The 20,157-nt window shown below is 39.0% G+C and overlaps 1 protein-coding gene across 3 annotated transcripts in view; it reads left to right on the forward strand.

Moving 5' to 3' along the window:
- The window catches only part of CSTF3 (cleavage stimulation factor subunit 3), a 52,169-nt gene that overhangs the window by 27,547 nt on the left and 4,465 nt on the right, over positions 1–20,157 (forward strand). For 2 of the 3 annotated variants that reach the window (XM_074842250.1, XM_074842252.1), the window contains 13 exons: positions 7,706–7,738; positions 8,127–8,224; positions 9,663–9,729; positions 9,825–9,859; positions 9,966–10,092; positions 12,783–12,860; positions 13,063–13,225; positions 13,746–13,855; positions 14,271–14,387; positions 15,547–15,621; positions 16,780–16,923; positions 17,018–17,120; positions 18,978–19,047. In XM_074842250.1, the coding sequence (XP_074698351.1) occupies positions 7,706–7,738; positions 8,127–8,224; positions 9,663–9,729; positions 9,825–9,859; positions 9,966–10,092; positions 12,783–12,860; positions 13,063–13,225; positions 13,746–13,855; positions 14,271–14,387; positions 15,547–15,621; positions 16,780–16,923; positions 17,018–17,120; positions 18,978–19,047 (1,220 nt within the window). Of the gene's footprint in view, positions 1–4,307; positions 5,204–7,705; positions 7,739–8,126; positions 8,225–9,662; positions 9,730–9,824; positions 9,860–9,965; positions 10,093–12,782; positions 12,861–13,062; positions 13,226–13,745; positions 13,856–14,270; positions 14,388–15,546; positions 15,622–16,779; positions 16,924–17,017; positions 17,121–18,977; positions 19,048–20,157 lie in introns of those variants that run through there. The other variant, XM_074842251.1, reaches the window with a different exon arrangement.

The following is a 20,157-nucleotide window of genomic DNA, read 5'->3' on the forward strand; positions in this document are numbered from 1 at the left end:
AGAGGAAATACACTTGAGAAATTGCTTCATTTTTATAATCCAGATTGAACACAAAGGGAAGAAAAAAGAGAAGTATATGTGATGTCAGGAATAAATGAGATAGTGAGTGAATCAGTGACTGCAATTCAGTACCATTCTTCAACAAGAAAAATAATTTAACAGTTTTGTCACCACACAACTGGTTTTTTTAAGGCTGCCTATAAATAAATATTTCTCTGCCCAGCCTCTGGCTAGTGTCTTGGTAGTGGTGCTCGAAAGTTATGTATGCTTGCTTTTCAAAGTATTAGCATGAATAAAATGCCTTGCTGCAGGACCAAGAGGCCAACATGTTTTGTAAGAGAGTAGAGGCAGATGCTAGTCCTAAAGATTTGTCTGTATGTGGAAATTAAATCAAACTGTGCTAAGGTGTAAACTAAAGCATAATAGCTGTTTATTAGTGACTCCATCTCTCAGCTCTCCTATTTCTTAATGAAGTCCTTCTTTACATTAGATATTTAGATGGGGTGGATAGTTCTTTAATATTCCAAACTATATTCTTAATAGCAAGGTTAAGTTTCTTTACTGCAATACATTAATCTTTCTTCATTTCTAGATCAATCCATTTACTCTAAGTTTGTTCAGCAAGTTTGTCCAGATTCTCAATCCTTGTATTACTGCACTTGAGAATGCAGACAGTTTGCTGATACCTAAGGATATTATATTCATGTATTCTTCTGGATTCATTTCTTTCCTGATGCATCTGAAAATTAAAGGTATTGGGTTTTTTAGTCTAAACAAAAAGATATCTTTTACTTGCAGATTTTTTTTTTAATTGGTAATTACATAGGGTTTTTTTAATTAAGAATGATTTAACTCTGCTTCAGCTGGGGCATATGTTACTCTGTCTTTAGAGTAGCATTTCCCAATTTCTTTGTTTGTGCTCTTTTCTGAGGACTTCTGCTCTGAGCTGCTCCCTTGCCACCCTCAGGCAGGCACAGCTGGGTTCCTCCCTTTCCTGAACTTCCAGATATATCTAGTTTTATGCTCACAGGTTGGGAAATAGTCTTTTCAAGTCTTCAGTCATGCCTGGATTTTTTTTGTTGTTGTTGTTTTACAACTAGTCAGGTGGTAGGGATGTTCATGTGGAGATCTCTCTAGGCTGGTGCCTGTGAGAGGAGAAAGTTTGGTAGAGTGTGTTAACCTGATGTGCTTCAGTTAGCTGTTCCTGAAGGCTATTAAAGGCTTGGGGTCATGAGGCTGTAATGACAATTTTCAAGAAGTTAGTGAATAAGGAGCAACCTTGCATATTACTGGCTATTCATGCAGCAGCTCTATCTCTGCCATTGTTCTGTCCCAATCTCCCACTGTACCTTAGCTCCTTATGAAAAATGCTGCCCTTCATTTACTAGTGATCACTTTTCCAGTAGGTGTGGCCACTTTTTACTGGGTTTTTTTGTCTTTAATCTAACAGAAAATGGTGATGTGGCCCAGAATTTTGCTATGAAAAGTTAACATTTTCACTAGCTACTCAGTAAGTGCCTGTTCTTGTGTTTATGTATGCAGGATATTAACTGGTAATTGGATTTGCAGAATTACAGGTCCTATTCGTTAGCTTAAACAATATTCTTAGTTACTGAAAAGTTTATTCTTAAATACTGTGAGTAAATTCAAACTATAAATACAAATACATGATAGTGTACATGATAGACCACTATTTTGTTACTCAGGAAACAACTGTGAAACCTAAAAGATGGTTGTGATCAGGAAGCATGGTTGGTCAAACCCTGAAACAGGCTTCCTGGAGAGGTGGTCGATGCTCCAAGCCTGTCAGTGTTTGAGTCATTTGGACAAGGCCCTTAACAACATGCTTTAGCTTTTTTTTGGTCAGCCCTGAATTAGTCAGGCAGTTGGACTAGATGATCATTGTAGGTCCCTTCCAACTGAAATATTCTATTCTTAGGTTTCCTCTGAAGCAGACTGCAAAATGGTGCTTTTTAGCCATTTATATGGCAGCTGTGAAGGCATCCTATAGGGAGACTGTTCTTCAAGTGATGATATATCTAGTGGAAACAACATGACTTTTAAGTTTTGTTGTAATGCCATGGTTCTAGAAGCTCTAGAAATAATACATGTAATAGTAATTGGAGGCATTTCATTTAGAATAATTTTAAGGAACTTCTGAAATCCCATTTTATGGCTGACTTTGAAATTGAGACACATAACCATGTGAATGTGAAAAATTATACCATACTGAATGAAAAATACTTAGAATCTCATCTTATTACATTTTGAGAAAATGAGTTTTCCTTTACTTGGTGTACTGTATCTCTTCCTTGCAGTCTTTACTAAGAGCAAGATAAAAGCTGTATTTTCCACAAGGAATATTAAAACTCCAAACAAAGACTGCAGAAATACTGAATCATTCAATCCTTATCTGGTACAAATTGTAGTAAAATTATATATTACAGAAATTACATCTGCAATTATAGGCTAATGTTTTTAAATAAAAGATTTCACTGGTTAAGCCTTGGAATATTTTGCAGAAATATGTGCTTTGTTCAGCATACATAAGTTTTACATCCACTTATCTAGGCAGTTATAATCCAGCCTCCTTGGGTTAATGACCACATGCAAAAGCAATGTTAGTCCTGCATTTTATGTACTTGAACAGAGCTTGGTTTGCTATTTGCAAAGATAATTGCTGTTATTTGACCTGTAGGAAAATGAGTTTGTCATGTTAAGTGCTCACAAAATTAGTCACTGACGGGAAGCCTCAGCAAATAGCAAAAGGCTGAATGTCCTAAAGGTAAAAGTGAATTAGTGTGTTACACTCTCTCCATCCTTTGAAAGATTATATTTCTTTGAGGCAGTCTGAAAAGTTTGAACTGCAGTGGTCCAGACAGTACTTACTCTGCAAATAAAGCGTGAACATCTCTCCAGCCAGCCCTAGCCTATATTTTGGAAACTGGTAGAGAAATGTGAATGTGTTTTTTCACACCTTCAGTTCTATACTAGTAGAGACCCAAATTATATCCCACTGAGCTTGACAGTGGGTGATGGATTATTTACCTTAACAGTCAAGATGTGGAGAAAAAAAGGGCAAAAGGTTAACACAGATGGATTCAGTGGTGATAAATTTTGTTTAACATTTAAAATGTTAACTTTTTAATTATCTAGTACCTAGTGATCTAACTGTGGATGAATATAGGTCTTTCACAGTGAGCTCCCTTCAGTTAATAAACAAAAACAATGCTTCCAAATACATACATGTAGGCTCTGGTTGTAATTTTGTACTATGAAACATATGTCGTGTATGTGTTCTTAAAAAAAAAGAAGTAATGATGTTGCATACAGTGTAGTATTTATAATGAAACTGGATTTTAGGAAATAGTTTTAAAAATACTAGCCAGTATGAACTAAATTCTCAGAAAGTTAATGCCAGCGCTGCTGTGGTGTTTTCTCCTCTCCCAGCCTGTCTCTCATCAGCTGGTGCAGTTTGCCAGCAGTGCATAGCGTTTCTCTTCAGGTCCCTCTTCCAAAAAAAGTTCCAGAAAACATAGGAGAACAGTTCAGGGACAGTGGGTAGAGGAGAGGGCAAGAGGGGTCTACCTCACCAGTGGGAGAGTTGGAGGCAGTGGATAAGGGCACATTAGATTTTATGCTTGAGAAAATAATTTTTTTTCCTTGGAAAATAACCATTGCAAAAGAAGATGGAGTTGGGATATAGAAATAGATGGCAGAAAAAGCAATGCTGATCCTTAAGTATCATGTACTAACCTAGCTTCCTTGGGAGCTTGATCGAAACCAAGAAGCACTGAAAAGGTTAAAATAAAACTAGGACACTTCTTAGGCTTGTGTTGTGTGTTGTCAGACAACTACAAGTAGGCTTAAGTCTATAGATTAATAAAATCACTTGCTTTGCATAATCATAAATGACACATGTCTTTTAATAAGTCTATTAAAAAGGGTGAAGTGCAATGTAATGTATGGATTAAATTTTGCCCTTGAATGTTTGTGAAGCTAGTTATAGGGAAGCACGTTGTGCATTCTGGGAAGAAATTTGACCCTGTTGTTATATATTCATCTTGTGCAAAGCTGATACAGTAGTGACTCAAATTTCCTATTGGAGCATCAAAGTTAAAGTTACTCTGTCAGCAAAACATGTGGAATTTCTCATTGTTGCAGGCAGAGGAAGGCAAGATCAGATGTGTTTTACTACAGGAGTGTCTTAAGTGTAGCTGGTCAGACTAGGTGGCCTTTGTATAGTCTTCAAGGATGGAGAGGAGATATTCATATATACCAATTTTACCTTGGAACGACAGTATGCCTAAGTTCATTCTGTAGGTGGTGGATTTGTGGTGGAGACACTCCTATATGTTAGCCTCCGTGAATTAAAGCAATCAGAAAAGGTATACAGGCAGCGTTAGAAATTGAAGGATAATCTGCTGTAAAGATCTATAGTTCACTTTATGTTTGTCTTTAGGGACAAAAATACAGTATTAATATCAATCCTTTAATGCTTGTCCACATCTAATCACTGCCTGTTTCTGTGTCTGTGATAGGAAAAACAAGAAATGTAACAGAGATGTGTGATGGTGGGTCCTGGCGGCAGTGTGTCCCCTCTCTGGTGATGGGCTTTCCCCATCCCTGTGGGTCCCTAAGCCAGGACTGCCGGGACACTTGCTTGCTAGCCATGAGCCAAGAAACACAAATACATTCCTGCAGGAGAGAGAGCTGCTCTTCCCTCTGGCTCTGGGGGCTTCATAAAAACTCCACTGAGACCCAGTAAGCATTAGCCAATATTGCGTTTTCTTTTCGTTTATTTTTAACAAATCCTGCCAATCTCCAACCTCCGAACTCCATTGCTACAAAGATTTCTGAATTTTCAGATACCAGTATCAAACCACTTGTGTGGATTTAATAAATACATGACACTGACTTAGAATCCAGATGGGGTCAGCAGTTTTTCATATATCTGATAATGCATGCAGAAAATATTTTGTCTAAGTCATACAAGATGCAAATAAACAGTATAGCTTTTTTCTTAGCAATTTTTTTCCTTTTCAAGGTCTTTGGTTATTGGAAGTGCATGCATAATTGATAAGTACTCCTTGTGCTCCATCTTTTGAAGTTGCTTGGTGACAGTGCTGCCAGGTGCTAATAACATTGCTCTGCTAAACAGCGGGATGACCGTGCACTTACCTGACACTGTACAACTACTGAGGTCAGTCTAGGTCCCTTACGCTGAGTAATAGTTGTCATTGAGTTTTGGGGTGACAAGGGGCAGGGAGATGGGCTAAGCAGGCAGAGAGCATTCACAGCCCTATCAGCTGTGTATAGGAATTGTCTCTGGCATAGTAACTCAAGGCAGACGTGCAAAACACCTTTACGTGGCTAAATGTGGAAGGCACGCTAATTTTTGCCCTGCTGGCTTACAGCTTTTCATTCTGAGCTTTTAAAAATTATTTTTGGTCTTTAATAACTACAAGGTGATGCCTTTTGTCAGTGGCAAAGCCATGGATTAATTTTATTCAATTTTCACAAAAAAAAATATTTATGCTATCTCCTGGGGAGTCACTCTTTAAAAAAAAGTTTCTGCTCATCTTATTGAAAACTTGACTTGAGTAAGTGCAAGGGGAAAAAAAAAAAAAGGTGCAGGCAGCTGTGCTCTGTACTGGACATACAAACCAAGATTCATTTGTTCTTTTTCACTTGGTGACCAAGGATAAAGAGTTTGCAGGGTGTGGGAGACATAGACTGAGAGCTCTGGCTTTTTAGTAAGAGTTAAATCCTTTTCATCATATTCTAAGAGGTGCTGAGGAACCTGAAAAGTTACTCTTAGTGTCAAAAATGGTGAAGTAAAAATTAGAGATAGCTTTTTTTGGACTCTGCAATGAAGGAGAAATTTAAAATATAAGAATTTACTTTCCTTCAGCTAGAAATAGGGCAGCATCGGACTCCTTAACTTGTGTCCACAGAAGAATTCTGTCTAAACAACCCTACAATTATTATAAGTGCTTTTTAAAGGTTGAAAGATTGTGCTCTACTCACAAAAAGCTGTGAGAAAGTGTCAGTAGGATATGTACCTGTACCCGAGGGTGTGTTGGGTCAGTGTGTCTTATCGCAGGGCTTAGCAGTGACATGATTTCTCCGTAGCATGGACATGCCGCTTCCTGATTGTAGTGAAGTATTATTTCAGAGCATTGTTATTTCTGCAATCAGTTATTCTCTGGTCAACTATCTTTTAACTGAACAGTTTGCAGAAAGACTGTGTGAAAATTGTATGTGCAAGACATGATTAGGCTTAACTTTCTGCAAACCTGGATTTTGTGAAATCCCTTCAATCTGGGCAGGATACCGCTCCAATTCAAAAGTGGTACAGACACAAGGGTCTGGTCTGGTCTGTGTGTGCTATTAAAGTTTTTCTGCAACACTTGTTTGAATTCTCTCATTTTTAATTGATCTTGTTCAGGAGTGAGAAATGGGGATGCTCTGTTAGGGCTCTTGGAGGCTGAGGTGTTGCAGGAGCATAGAAACTCAGGAAACAGCGGACAGGGAAGGCAGAGCATGGTGCAGTACAGGACACATTTGTTGTAGGCCTCCTGCAGATGAGTTGGTGTTTCCTAATGCTTTCACTAAAAATTCTCTTGTGCTTTAGAATGAGATAAAGCTGATATAATTACTACCTGGTGCTAAAGGTTGCTATTTGCTGCCTACTGCCGTGCTCCATGGGGAAAAGGGTTTCAGAGCTGCTCCTGTGGCTCTCGTGTCGCACACCAAAATAAAAGCTGTGAATCCCCTAAGTAAACAAAGAGCAATGAGGTTTAAAATGCAGTCTTGATGCTTTAAAAAAAATGCAACCCAGCATAACAAATCCTTATTTCATTAAAGGCTCTGTATTTTAACACAGATAAGTGTCTTCTAAAGCCTTGTCCATTTTCCTTGTTTCTTCAGGGTATGTCTCTACAGGTTGCCTAGTATGTTAATGTAACCGGAGCTAATAAATACATGAAGGGTGCCAGTCTGCCCTCTGCATCTGTCCCGTGCTTTTCTTTGCCCTGTCTGAAAGGCAGCCTGTTACTTCAAGACTTAAACTCACCTCTACCCTTGCAGTGTGCATGCTGAGTGAAACGAGTGCTGAGATGTGAGTGTGGTTGGGTGCCTCCTGGAAGGGAGCACCAGGGCTGGGAGCTCCTGTCAAAAACCAGGTTCTGCATGGTTTGTTATTCCCTTAGTCAGCATCGGCTTATTATAGCAACGTGTACTTTGAGAAATAAATGTTCAAATATAATATTATTAGCCTATTAGTTTTGTAAATATGGAATTTTACCCTTAATTTACTAAATCCTAATCTAGAGGCTTTGGTACCTGAGTGGATCAATATATGCACTTAAGCAACAGAGTATCTTGAAATAAGAGGCTAAATCTGTGTGTCCAAGCCAGAATACAGGAAAGCAACTTTGCCTACGGATACCTAAATTTTGGCCCTAATGGAAGTGAAAGATAAATAAATAAAAAAAACAAAACGCTGATTTGGAAAAACCTAAGCAAAGTACATGATTTTTGTATGTTTAATTATATTTTTGCAACATTATATGGTGTTACAATGTAATTAGTTTAGGCAGCCAGAGTACAAACTGGAATGCTATAGTGCTGTATGAAGAAACAATTTTAGAATAGTAGGAGTATATTCTTAAGTGATTTGTTTTTTTCTGCTTCCCTATAGATTAAAGCAAAAAATTATGACAAAGTGGAAAAGGTGAGTCCTATCAATATATGTAATATATCTCTATAGCAAGAACAAGTATCTTCTGATTAGGCTAAAGCAGAATGAAAAGAACTATAGCTGTTGTTGAATGCATTATTGAAAAACAAAGATAAGAAGTATCACTAAAGTCAATTTGTTGTTGCTACCAAACTGTAATGAGTGAAGTGTGCAGAGGAATTTCTCTGTTTAATTCTCTCCAGTTCCTTTGCATAGCACAGAAATGCTTTAGTCAAAAGGATGAGTAGTTTAACTTATTCTTTCTTACAAATCTCAATCATAATTACAAAGAGTATTTTATTTCATGCTGTATAGCTTTAAAAGTAGAAACCTAATTTCTGTATCTGGAATCCTGATCACGTCTTCTTGATGTATTAAACAGTTATTTCAGCGATGCCTTATGAAGGTTTTACACATTGATTTATGGAAATGTTACCTTTCCTATGTACGAGAAACCAAGGGGAAGCTACCTAGTTACAAGTAAGTTAAGAGTTGCTCTGAATTACTCTAGTTTTATGGTGAATCTCTTACTGATTTTTGACTAGGGAGTGGGGAGGAACCTGAGTGACAAATCTGCCTGGGGATCTTCTGGTAGAGTGTTGGGGGGGGATAATATATAATCTGCATTTAGAAAACATTTTCTTTAAAGTTTCTTTAATTGAGCTTGCTGGGTAAAATTGCTTCCTTAGTCTGCATCCATATAACAAGGTGAGACAAGAGCTGGGGAGTAGCCAACATATCCATGCCGGTTTCCTGCAGATGAGGTTGGTGCTTGAGCCAATCTGAAACACGCTTCCTCCTCAGTCGGGACCTTTTGCTGTCCTTCCCCTTAGTGCCCTGTGTAGAGTCTCCACAAAAATTGATTCCAGCTGAGGTACTATATTTGACTAGCAGTAGTTCAATAGTAAATAGTTCAGTAGTTAGAGAAAGCTTTGGAATGCATAAAAACGCATTAAAAATCAGGGTGTCACAATTTTGGGGTGTATTAATGTTCATCCCTTTTCAGTTACTGCATTTTACTTGTTTATAATCCTGTGGACGGAGTTTAATGCTTTTTCTTCCTGTTTAAGGTTTCAAAAAAATATTAGTACCTTTCAGCATCTTTAAACTCTTTCTTTCCCAGTCCACCATAATAACTGGCAAGATAACTAATGCATTAACAGAAGAAAAAAAAAAAGGCAGTTTTTATAAAAATTTATTTTTACAAGACTGTTTTGAAACAATTTTAAAAGTATCAGCAACCCCCCTTATCTTTTTATCTAATTCAACTTTCTTCTATTTTTCCTGTTGATACGGTCAAGGACTGGTAGGGTACTGAAAGATGTTTCAGTAAAGAAAACTGGGAGAAAAGTAGAGGAGTGAAAAAGCTGTTTTCATTGAAACTTTACCAAGGAAATGTTCTGTGAACATTTTAAATTTGGGGAAAAATACTTAGAATTTGGGGGATAAGAAGTCACTTTGGGCAGTTTCCACACAGCGGGGCTGCTCCTAATTGCCCCAGCCTTTTGGTGTTCCTGGAGAATTACAACAAGGTTTGGGGAATTCTGAGGGGAAAAAAAAAGAAACCAGAGGTACATCTGTCAGCTAAGAAAATGTAAAGAGCAGTTGTTTAATATTTTCTCAACTTCACATAGTGTACATGGATTTCTACTTAATTAAGGGGGAGGTGTAGCACAGGAACCATTAGTATGCTAGATTGCCATCAGCAGATTTAAATAATTTTCTTAAACACACAGAAAACCTAAATGCAGAGTTTAAAGCTATCCAAATGCCAGTTGTTACTCTCAGCTGTTGAATGACCCTTTTCATACTTCAGTGTTTGGTTAAAATTTGCTGCACAAAAGAATATCTTAAATAAAGAACTTTTTAAATACTAAACACTTGCTCTATGGTCTTTGTGGTTTGTTTTTTTCCTCAGAGAAAAAATGGCTCAGGCATATGATTTTGCTCTGGATAAGATTGGCATGGAAATCATGTCATACCAGGTATGTTTTTTTATCAAAGCACGTTTTATTTCTAACTTTATAACAAGTACAACTAAACATTGGTTTCATTATGTGTAATATTTTTTCTCACATAGATCTGGGTGGATTACATCAATTTTTTGAAAGGCGTGTAAGTATCTTAAAAGAATTTTTTTAAGCTCAGTTAATGTAATGTTGATGTTCATACCAGTTATAACCTGTAATAGCTGACGTTAATCTCTCTCCCCACTATTTAGAGAAGCGGTAGGATCTTATGCAGAAAACCAGAGGATAACAGCTGTCCGTAGGGTTTACCAGCGTGGTTGCGTGAATCCAATGATAAACATAGAGCAGCTCTGGAGAGATTATAACAAATACGAAGAGGTAATCAAGCACATGAAATTTGTGACATAAAAAAAGAAATAATAATAGTATAATCGAGGATGGTGCCTAAACTGTATCCACTAAATAATTATGTATAAAAGACATGACCAGCAGTATAAACATGTTTTGTGTGTGTGGTATGTACCAAGACCTGTGGCAAAACTCTACAGGTACCTGAGTGAATTTTTAAATTTATTTTAAAGACTTTTTATAGGATACATTTAACTGTCCCATTTCCCAGCTGGCCCAGTGGAATTGCTAGTGAGTGAGAAATCACTGTCATCAGTGATGGAGAACATATTTAATGGAAGCTAGAGCAGATCAGCTGGCAATGAGGGCTTGCTTCCCCAAGGAGGCACTCCCTTCCTTTCAGTTATAGCTGAACAGGGTGAAATGGCATTCAGCTATGATGGTTTGGACTTCCTTCACAGTGTAAGTTATATGGTCTCAAGTACATATAAAATGCTCCTCACCATCCTTCACCTGAAGCCATTACAGCATCAATTCAGGTGAGTTTGCTACCACACTGTCTTCAGCAAGCATGACCTCAACTCATTGGCCTTGTGGGCTAATTTGTAGCTGCACCTTTATGGTGTATTTGTAAACACATTTGGTAACAGCTTGTTAACTTACCCCAGTCAGCAGAGGTGAGGATGCAGAACTGAGGGTGGGTGCCCTCGTGCTCAGCACTCTCAAGCAGGGGTGTTCATACAGTGCTCTCCCTTGGCTTGCCTGTTGCGCCCCGGGGTTGGAGGTGCTGGCATGGGTCAGCTGTGCACTGAGCCGGAAAGGACAGTTTCTCTTTCCTTGCTTTAATTATGCAAGTTCTAGGCTTGGTGACCTCTGACATTAATAGGGCCACTGTGCTTAGCCAGTGGGAGTACCTCCGGGCATCAGCAGCCACGAGCATGTACCATAACAGCTCATCGCCCCGTTGGTGTTCAGGGGTACCACAGATAGCCTGCTGACCACCAGGGAAGGTGCCCAGCGACACGCCTTCTCCTGCATAGAAAATCCCCAGTACAACTTCCCTGTAAACCTCCTCTTCCCAGTCACCAGTCATCACATAACAAATGAAGGCTCTCACTGCTGGTTCCTACTACTTTCATTATATGTAGGGAGACTTGTCAAAATGATAGCTGAAACCTGTCCTACATTTGTTCTCTACCTCTGAGTTGAGGCAGCTCTGGCTGACCCCTGCAACACACATCAGTACCCTGCACTGTTCAGAGCTGCTGGAAGCCGAGGGCCAGAGCCCTGCTTGGGCACAGATTTCTGCATGTCCTGCTCTGGCTAGGCTGGCCTCAAGGGAAGGGGCTGCTGCTTACAGATGTCCTGGCACAGAGAAGGCAATGCTCCTCACCAGAAGGGCTCTTTGAGAGGGAACTGATTCCCCTCAACAGCAGTCCAACAACACAGAGATCAGTACGAAAGTGCAGGTCTCAGTACGAAAGGTTACTGGCTATTTGCTGCAATTAAACACTCTCAAGCTTCCTTTTAGCTCAGTTGGTAGCCACAGGGTAGCAATGTCAGCCTGTCAGTCACCAGTATCTTTAATTAAACAAATGGTCAAAAGTGGTAACACCCCTAGTGGGACAGAGAAGTGACAATCTTTGGCTCACAAAGCCACACAGCTGCACCTCACAAAGCTGGGCATGCATCCTGGGAGAGTATTGCTGCGTCCCAGCCCGGTCCTGGGTTGAGCGGGGCACTGCTGGTTTTGTACACTAGCTGGCCCAGACAGCGATCCCAGGCAGCACTCTGCACCAGTCCAGACGGTACCTTTGCTCCTGTAATGAGCTGGTACCCGGCTCAGTTGCCTGTTTGGAATAGGACTGAAAGCTGTGCCCACCTTCCTCAAAGTCCTGGCAGGCAAAATCCACCCAGACACAAGTGTGAACAAAAGGGTGGTTGCTTATCCTGCCATAAGAGTGGTTCTTTGAGATTTTGTTCGTGCCTGGGATCCCGTGACCGGGCCCGTGTTGCTGATGTTGAGGTGTGGACTGTGCCCCAGCTCTCCTGCTGCCCTTGCTCAGCAGCATGACAGGGCCCTCTGCACGTGCATGCAGGTCCAGAGGGGTGTAAATCTGCGGTGACAGGTCTCAAGTCGCTCTCAGCTGACAAAGGTACACATATGGCAGGGTGTATTTTGAATATAATCTCTTCTAAAAGCTGTCGGTTACTTCAGGAACAGAGGAGAAGGCAGAGCTTTGAGCTTCGGGGTCAATCCCTGTTACTGCTTGTCCAGGAAAAGTGAATTGCTCATATGCTGTCTCAGCCTTCACCTGGTGAACAGGAAGCAGCAGCAAGGCAGGGAGCTGTGACTCTGACTAGGCACTGACCCCAATTTAAAAGGAAAAATGTAAATCACAAATACATTCTGTCCACTTTCTCCCCCAGCAGGTTTATGTAAAGTCCATTATATTTTTGAAAGCTGTAAGTGATTAAAAATACACTGAGGTGCTTCAGGTCAGTTGATTTTTAGTAGTGAGTTTATTCTCTGATAAATAAGTTCTTGCCCACACGTTTATTAGGAGAAATGCAGTACCTTTCGAGATCAGTATTTTATAGTAACTGTCCTTGTTGCTCACTTTGGCATCCCCTTTCAAGCGCTTCTCTGTATGAAATGAGAGTCAGTATTTCCAAAGTGAAATTGCACATTCCCAATTCTTTTTTTCACCCTTGTCCAGGGCATCAATATTCACTTAGCTAAGAAGATGATTGAAGACAGGAGTAGAGATTATATGAACGCACGACGTGTAGCAAAGGTACGACCTTCTATTGACTTTTCTTTGTTCTATTTAATTCTGCAAAATAGCATTAAACTTGGTTCTTATTTTCAAATAAAAGTGTGTGTTGGACTAATAAGGTTAGTATGTTAAAATATTGGTATTAGTTCTATAAAGCATAACCTAAAATAAGTGTTTAATGTGTTTAAATGTGCTGTTCGAAACATTGCTTCTGTTTCAGGAATATGAGACAGTGATGAAAGGTCTGGACCGCAATGCTCCCTCTGTCCCCCCACAAAATACCCCCCAAGAGGCTCAGCAGGTAGACATGTGGAAGAAATACATCCAGTGGGAAAAGAGCAATCCTCTGCGTACAGAAGATCAAACTCTCATAACTAAAAGAGGTAATTAGATATTGTGCTGGCACATGTAGAATTGTATTTCTTAGCTCTATTCATGACCTCCAGCGTAAGTAATGATGTGATTTAGTGTTCAGGGATCATGCTGGAGCAGAATTTGATTGAGTTTCTTGAATTGTATGGGTGTTTTTTTTAAACTATTCTTTAGTTTTTGCTCATGTCAAGCTGAAAGTAATACATGGATTTTGGGGGGCAGTGCTGTAGTTGTGTGCCACTTTCACTGGAGGTCAGGAAACTGTGGATCACAGCCTGGTTTTATGGCTGACGTCCTTGAATGAGTTCTGCTTCTTCCTCTGGAGGAGGCAGGTTTTAGCTGCTGGTTATGATTCACCAAGTTCCTGGCAATATTAAAGAACGGCAGTTGTGATCATTGTATTCAAAGCCAATTAGTGTTAATATAGTCCAATGTATTTGCTGGGTTTTGTATTTCATTCTTCCATTGTGCAAGATGGTACCATATCTACAATAACATACACAAAGTGTTTCTTACTTTTTCTCCCTGCAGTTATGTTTGCCTATGAGCAATGCCTTTTGGTTCTGGGACATCACCCAGATATCTGGTATGAAGCTGCACAGTATCTTGAGCAATCCAGTAAACTGCTAGCTGAGAAAGGGGTAAGCAGATTGCCATTGGTTTTCTTTTATTTCATTGTTTTAACATGGTGTACTGTTAATTTTTCCTCAAATACTTAAGAACCAAGGAGGGGAACATGAAAAATTTTAGCACCGTAAGTTGTGTCATGTTCAGAATTTTAAAGTCAGGACTATTTTAAGAAATAAAAATATTTGCATTTCAGATAAGAATTATAAAAAAACTACTTCAGTGTTGCCCAGTTTTAGGTTGGGGTGGTGGTGGTGGTGTTTTGGCCTGGTTTTGTGATTCCTTATGTACTGGGGAAATCATTATCTTTTTATTGGAGCACTGCATGGAAGTTCACTGGGACTTCTCGCACACAAAAGGTATTCCATAGATTGGCCTTCATTGTCATAGATGCTGAACAATTATATTATCATACTTATTTTATAACAGGACATGAACAACGCTAAACTTTTCAGTGATGAGGCTGCTAATATTTATGAAAGAGCGATCAGCACTTTATTAAAGAAGAATATGCTTCTTTATTTCGCATATGCAGATTATGAAGAGGTGAGCAAAAATAGCGATGTACGGATGTTAAAACGCAAAGACATCTCTTGTCAACAATGTCATTTATTTGAAACGTACTGAATACAAAATTCTATAGAATTAATTTACTGATTCTTCTAGCCTTAACCTCATTCAGTGTTCCTGAGACTGAGCTAATAAAATGAAGAGGAAAAGCCTATAGTATGAATTACAAAATTTTTGTCTTTCCACTTAAATATTGGCTATATTTTTCAAATTGCTGTGAAGTTGAAAGGCTGATAGATTGACATTTACTGGAGCATCAGCTTCTTCACTTTTAAAATGGGGATAAAGAACACCTTTCCTATCTAATTCTTGGGAGTTTAATGTTTGTGTTTGCATGGCTGTGACAGAAGATGGGAGGCACCCTGTACTGCAGCTTTCTTGAGAAATCTCTTTACCCAGGCCACCACCTTGCTGCACAGCCTCCGTAACAAGTAATGCCCCAGCAAGGGTTGGTTTTGCACGTGAACCATCAGGAATAAGGCTGTTTCCCAGTGATCAGATGAAGACTATGGAGTCCTCCGCAGGATGTATTTTGCCCACTTCCTGTAACATGGAAGAGTCTTTGCAGGAAGATCCTGAGGACAACAGCAAAAAAAAAAAAAAAAACAAACAACCTTTGCCCTTAAAAGAAAAAGCCTTCCTTGGCTTTCAGTGCAGCCTCTTGCATCCTAAGCATACCAGATATTTAGGGTTTTTTAAGGTTGCACAATACAACTTGGAGGGCTGCAGCTGGCAGTGAACAGAATGAAGTGTGTAGGTTAGAGAGTCAAAAAGGTGGTTTTCCTAGCTGTGTCTGCACATTACTTTTAGACAGAGGTAACGGAAACAGTCTTCTTATCCCAAACACCTACAGTGGCACTTGCGCTGCAGTATTACTAAATTAGAAAAAGACTTCAGAGATTCTTGAAAAGCTTGAAAGTAAGCACTAGTGAGAAATTAATGTGGGAAGTAAAGAAATGACTGCACAGGACAGAAAATGCATCTGAGTAAAGGGACTGACATACGTAGTGTTCAACTGGGGGGAAAAAAGGAAACCAAAAAATTTTAGCTTTTTCTTCAGATTGATTTTTGCATTCTCACGGGTGATTTGTAATCGTATTACTAAGCAGTCCGCATTTCCTTTTTATTTACTTAGAGTCGAATGAAGTATGAGAAAGTACACAGCATATATAACCGACTCCTGGCTATTGAAGACATTGATCCCACTCTGGTAAGATGATCCTTAGTATTGAGTTTTTCCACATTTGCATGGACAGTCACCTGAGTACATGCAGAGAATGGCGTAGTACTTACAGGAGTTCATTGGGTCACAGGGATGACTGAGCAGGCGAAGTACTGAGATGACAGAATTAGATTAAAATTTCAGCAAGGTTGGTAATTATAGCCTTTAATCCACTTAGATACACTAAGTCATGTGCACTTCTCTCCTGTCTCTTTTGGAGAATCTCTTAAAACAAGCAATGAAGATATAAGATATTAAAGATTTCATGACACAGCTCATAAGAATTTGTGTATGTTTTGTTGGTTCAACTAAAATTTCACTTTGCCTCCCCTTAACTGATTAAGAGCACATTGCCTTTGCTTATTGCTCTCCCTACATATAAATACACCATCCTGTGTACATGTAGTTTGCAAATAAATTTGTAATTCACCACATAAGTATCAAAGAGTATTGCTGTACATCTGCTTAAGTTATATAGTAAACAATGTTGTCTCTAGTGCCAGCTGTGCTAGTGCTGAACAAATAGTGTGAGAAAGGAACCTGCCCTCCAAATGTTTTAGTTTATAAATAGACACAACAAAGCATGAGAAGGAAAAAGAAGGTCTTAGGTCTAAAATTAAACAACAGGTCAGTGTCAGAGGAAAGGTTTCCATTTACTGACATGTTCTATACATTAAGCACAGATCATAAGGCTTCCTAAATACATATTTTCTAAGAAACCATGTACCAGTCACTCCTATTTGAGGAATGCCATTTTTCATGATCTAATTCAGAGTGGAGGAAAGTTAAATCCCAAACACAAATTTGCCACTGAACTAAATAGCACAATCATTATTTCCTTGATATCAGTATAAATATTTGCAGACAGGATGATTTGTATCTTGGATTGTATAATGTACAGAGGATCATCATTTCAGGGGATCAGTCTTAGGTATATTCCATTGTTTTAAAAAAAAGTATATAAAAAGCTTTGACTTGGTATTTATAGCAAAACAACATAGAGGCACAACACAGTGTTGTATCTATTATGCCTTATTAGCTGTATTTTGTCAGTAGAGATTATTTCAAATATAGCCAAAAAACTTTATTACATTCTAGTATTTTTTGTTAGCACTGATACTATATAAATATTAATATGCACCTTAGGTTTATATCCAATATATGAAATTTGCAAGGCGAGCAGAAGGCATAAAATCTGGAAGAATGATATTTAAGAAAGCGAGAGAGGATGCCCGGACCCGCCATCACGTCTATGTTACAGCAGCTTTAATGGAGTATTATTGTAGTAAGGTAATTGTAGATGCTCAATTTGATATTAAAGTAGTGTCAGGAGGGTGCGTAGCTCACTGAAGGTAATAACTTTTTTTTTTTTTAATGTTTGCAGGATAAATCTGTGGCCTTTAAGATTTTTGAGCTAGGGCTGAAAAAATATGGGGACATTCCAGAATATGTACTGGCATATATCGACTACCTTTCTCACCTTAATGGTAAGCTTTAAGCTTTGAGAGGTCTAATGAAGCACTCATTAACCTGAACCTAAACTCACTTCTCTGAGTTTAGGTTCAGGTCAAGTTCCTTGTATTTTAGTTCTAATTCTTCTTGAAGAGCAATGAAACCTCTTCATGAAACTCAGCAATTAATTTGAAAACAAAACCTGCTGGTCTGTCCTTACTGAAGTTCCAGAAGTACAGTAACATTAGATCTTGATCCTACTGACTAGAGGAGAGTGAACTTTCAAAATTGTAACTCACTTGCATTGCAGCAGTTTTACAGCATCTGTTGTGAAAAGTGGGAAGTATGCTGAGAAATCTAAATCTATAGGAGGTGAAATCAGCACGAGAGGAGTGATAGATCAGTTGGTCCCTACTAGAATTATTTTAAACTCATTCTCCCCGGGTAGATGAGATGAGATGAGCGAGATATAAAAGCAATATTGTGAATATTGGTCCTGCTCGGAGTTGCCAGTTTGCGATGCAAAGGGCAGGGCCGGGCAGGGCAGGAAGCTGCTGCCTGTGCCAGCCCTGGGGCACAGGGGCTGGGAGCCCCGGGCAGGAGGTGCTGGTGGGGCGGCAGCAGCAGGTCTCCCGGGAGGGCTCCCAGATGTGGGAGATAATGTGTTAAAAGAAGCCTGAGCTGCTGTGGGGAGCAGGGACTGAGACCTTTGTGTGGAACTGCCCTGGTCCGTGTTTCATGGGGAGTTAGAGAAGAGGGAGAGGAGCAGTTCATCCCAGCTCTTCCTCTGCACAGTCCTGCCTGCCAGGTACTCATTAGATTTTCAGATTTCTTCAGGTATTTCTTCACATCTTCAGTACCCTAGCTCAGTAGTAAGAACACAGAGGTGTAACACAAATCTGGTTTTTATTACGAAGTCCTAGCTCAGTTTTGTGAGACAGCCTCCACGCCGCTGGTGTGAGCGGTGGCTGCAGGTAGCTGTGCTGCTGGATCTGCTGAACCTCCCAGGGCCTTCTGTAGGCACCAGCCACATGAATTTCTCCTGTCAAGCTACAATACCCTTTTTTTTCCCAGGCTCTGAAAGTTTGAACAAGATTTAGAGCTTTTTTCTCCTGTGAGCTATAAACAGAGAGATTTTTTTCAAGTCAAAGTATATTTAATTTTGCAAGAAATTATTTTAGGTCTACATGAATATTTGCAATGCCTTCTGTAGATTGCCATCAGAAAAAAAATCTTAAAACTTGCCAGTTATTGCTCTGTCTTAGCAACCCAGCAGACTTTACTAAAAACAAGAAAATTGATCTCTGAACATCTGTAAATGTAAGATATGGTAAAATACACAGCGAGAGAGGCAGGGCAGAAACTAGCAGTTTTAAGAACAAAACCACCAACCACTCCATTCCCCCAGCTGGCAATGTATAAAGGCTGACTGCTCACTGGGAACCAGGTCTAATAATTTTGGGAGGACTTCTGATGAATATAAAAGTATATTAATACTGCCTTAATTTAAAAGGGAAGTCATGAATTGAAAGGCCAAATTTGAAATTACTGAGATATGCCATTGTGATAATTAAAGGAAACAGAAAAAAGCAGAGATCCTGAAGAGATGCTAAGCAATAGCTGTGCTGTTATGAAAGAACCTGTATTAGGATTGGTTTGTTGCTATCAACAAAAATAGACTTTCAAATAACAAATTCACAGTAGAATTTAACATTGGTAAAGTTTTAGGTAGGCATTCAGTTTTTCTACTTACTGAAATTCAACTACAGGTATTGGAATGTCAGCCTTATATTTAATTCAATGTACACATTTCTTTGAATGGACATGATTTTAAATTGTCTTTAATATATTTTACTCAGTGTGATTTTTCTTTTTTCTTTCTATTTTTAAAGAGGACAATAATACAAGAGTTTTGTTTGAACGTGTTTTAACTTCAGGGAGCCTTCCACCTGAGAAATCTGGGTATGTCTGCAAAAGCAGTTTCACTACACTAAAAAAGATACATAACCCCTTTCAACTACAAACATCCCAAAAGAAATTAGAAAAATGAACAGCAGGACAAAACTAGGTACAGATGTTCCTTCCCCACTTTGTGCTGTCTAAAATAGCAACAACTGTGACAGATTTGTGAAAGTTCCTATCCCACTTGCAGTGACATTCATTAATTTATTGACTTTAGAACCTCATTGACGCAGGATTGTTGAGGACAGAGCACAAAATCCTCCTGTGCAGTCAGGATTCCATGGTTTGAGCAGTTGGTGTAGCTGATGACGTGTATCACTCACCAGATAGATGCTTTAGATGGGGAGAGGGAGCTGAGCACATCTTTCAGGAGCATTATGTTAGAGAAGGTGAGTCAGGAATTTATTGAGGAGAATGCTGGACAACTCCCAGTCAACTGAAAATAAAATAGGGAAGGAACCAGGAAAGACTTGGATTAACCACTCACAGTCACATTTTCATTATTACTTTTTATTTCTCAGAAAAAATGCTTACCAAACCCTTTGCAGTCCAAGTGTTCACCATTATTATTCTGGTAGACATAGACATCAGAACTAAGAAATCAAACATCGCACTGATGTGCACATTCATTCTGCACTTTAATTCTGATCTTTCATGAGAAATATTTTAATGTCCATTTTAAAAGTGAGAAAAACCAAGAATTTAAAAGTTGAATCTTGTTAAAAGGTGAACTCCAAAGCAAAAATTTAAGTTGAATCAAGTCCAGAAATATGGTCAGATGTTGCTTACGTTATATATGAGATTTTCCACAGAGAAATAAGCAGTAACTATATATATTGTGGGCTCTGTAAAATTCTGAAGTGCTGCCTATTGTGTTATAGGGTATTGCTCTTGCCTGCTAGAATATGCTAGTCTATGGCATGAACTAAATAATATTCTATCTTAAAAAGTTCTTCACATATCAGGATCAGAGTGAAATTCTGTGTAGCAGGATGAGTAAAGTCTATTTGTGCATCTTACATTGATGATAAAAGCTTGCCTCAAATGCTGAAGTCATTTACACCAGTGATCCTTTCCTTTCCATAACAAAGTCCTTTACAATCCACTAGA

This window comes from Strix aluco, chromosome 16 (assembly GCF_031877795.1).
Source record: "Strix aluco isolate bStrAlu1 chromosome 16, bStrAlu1.hap1, whole genome shotgun sequence".
Classification (NCBI taxonomy): Eukaryota; Metazoa; Chordata; class Aves; order Strigiformes; family Strigidae; genus Strix; species Strix aluco.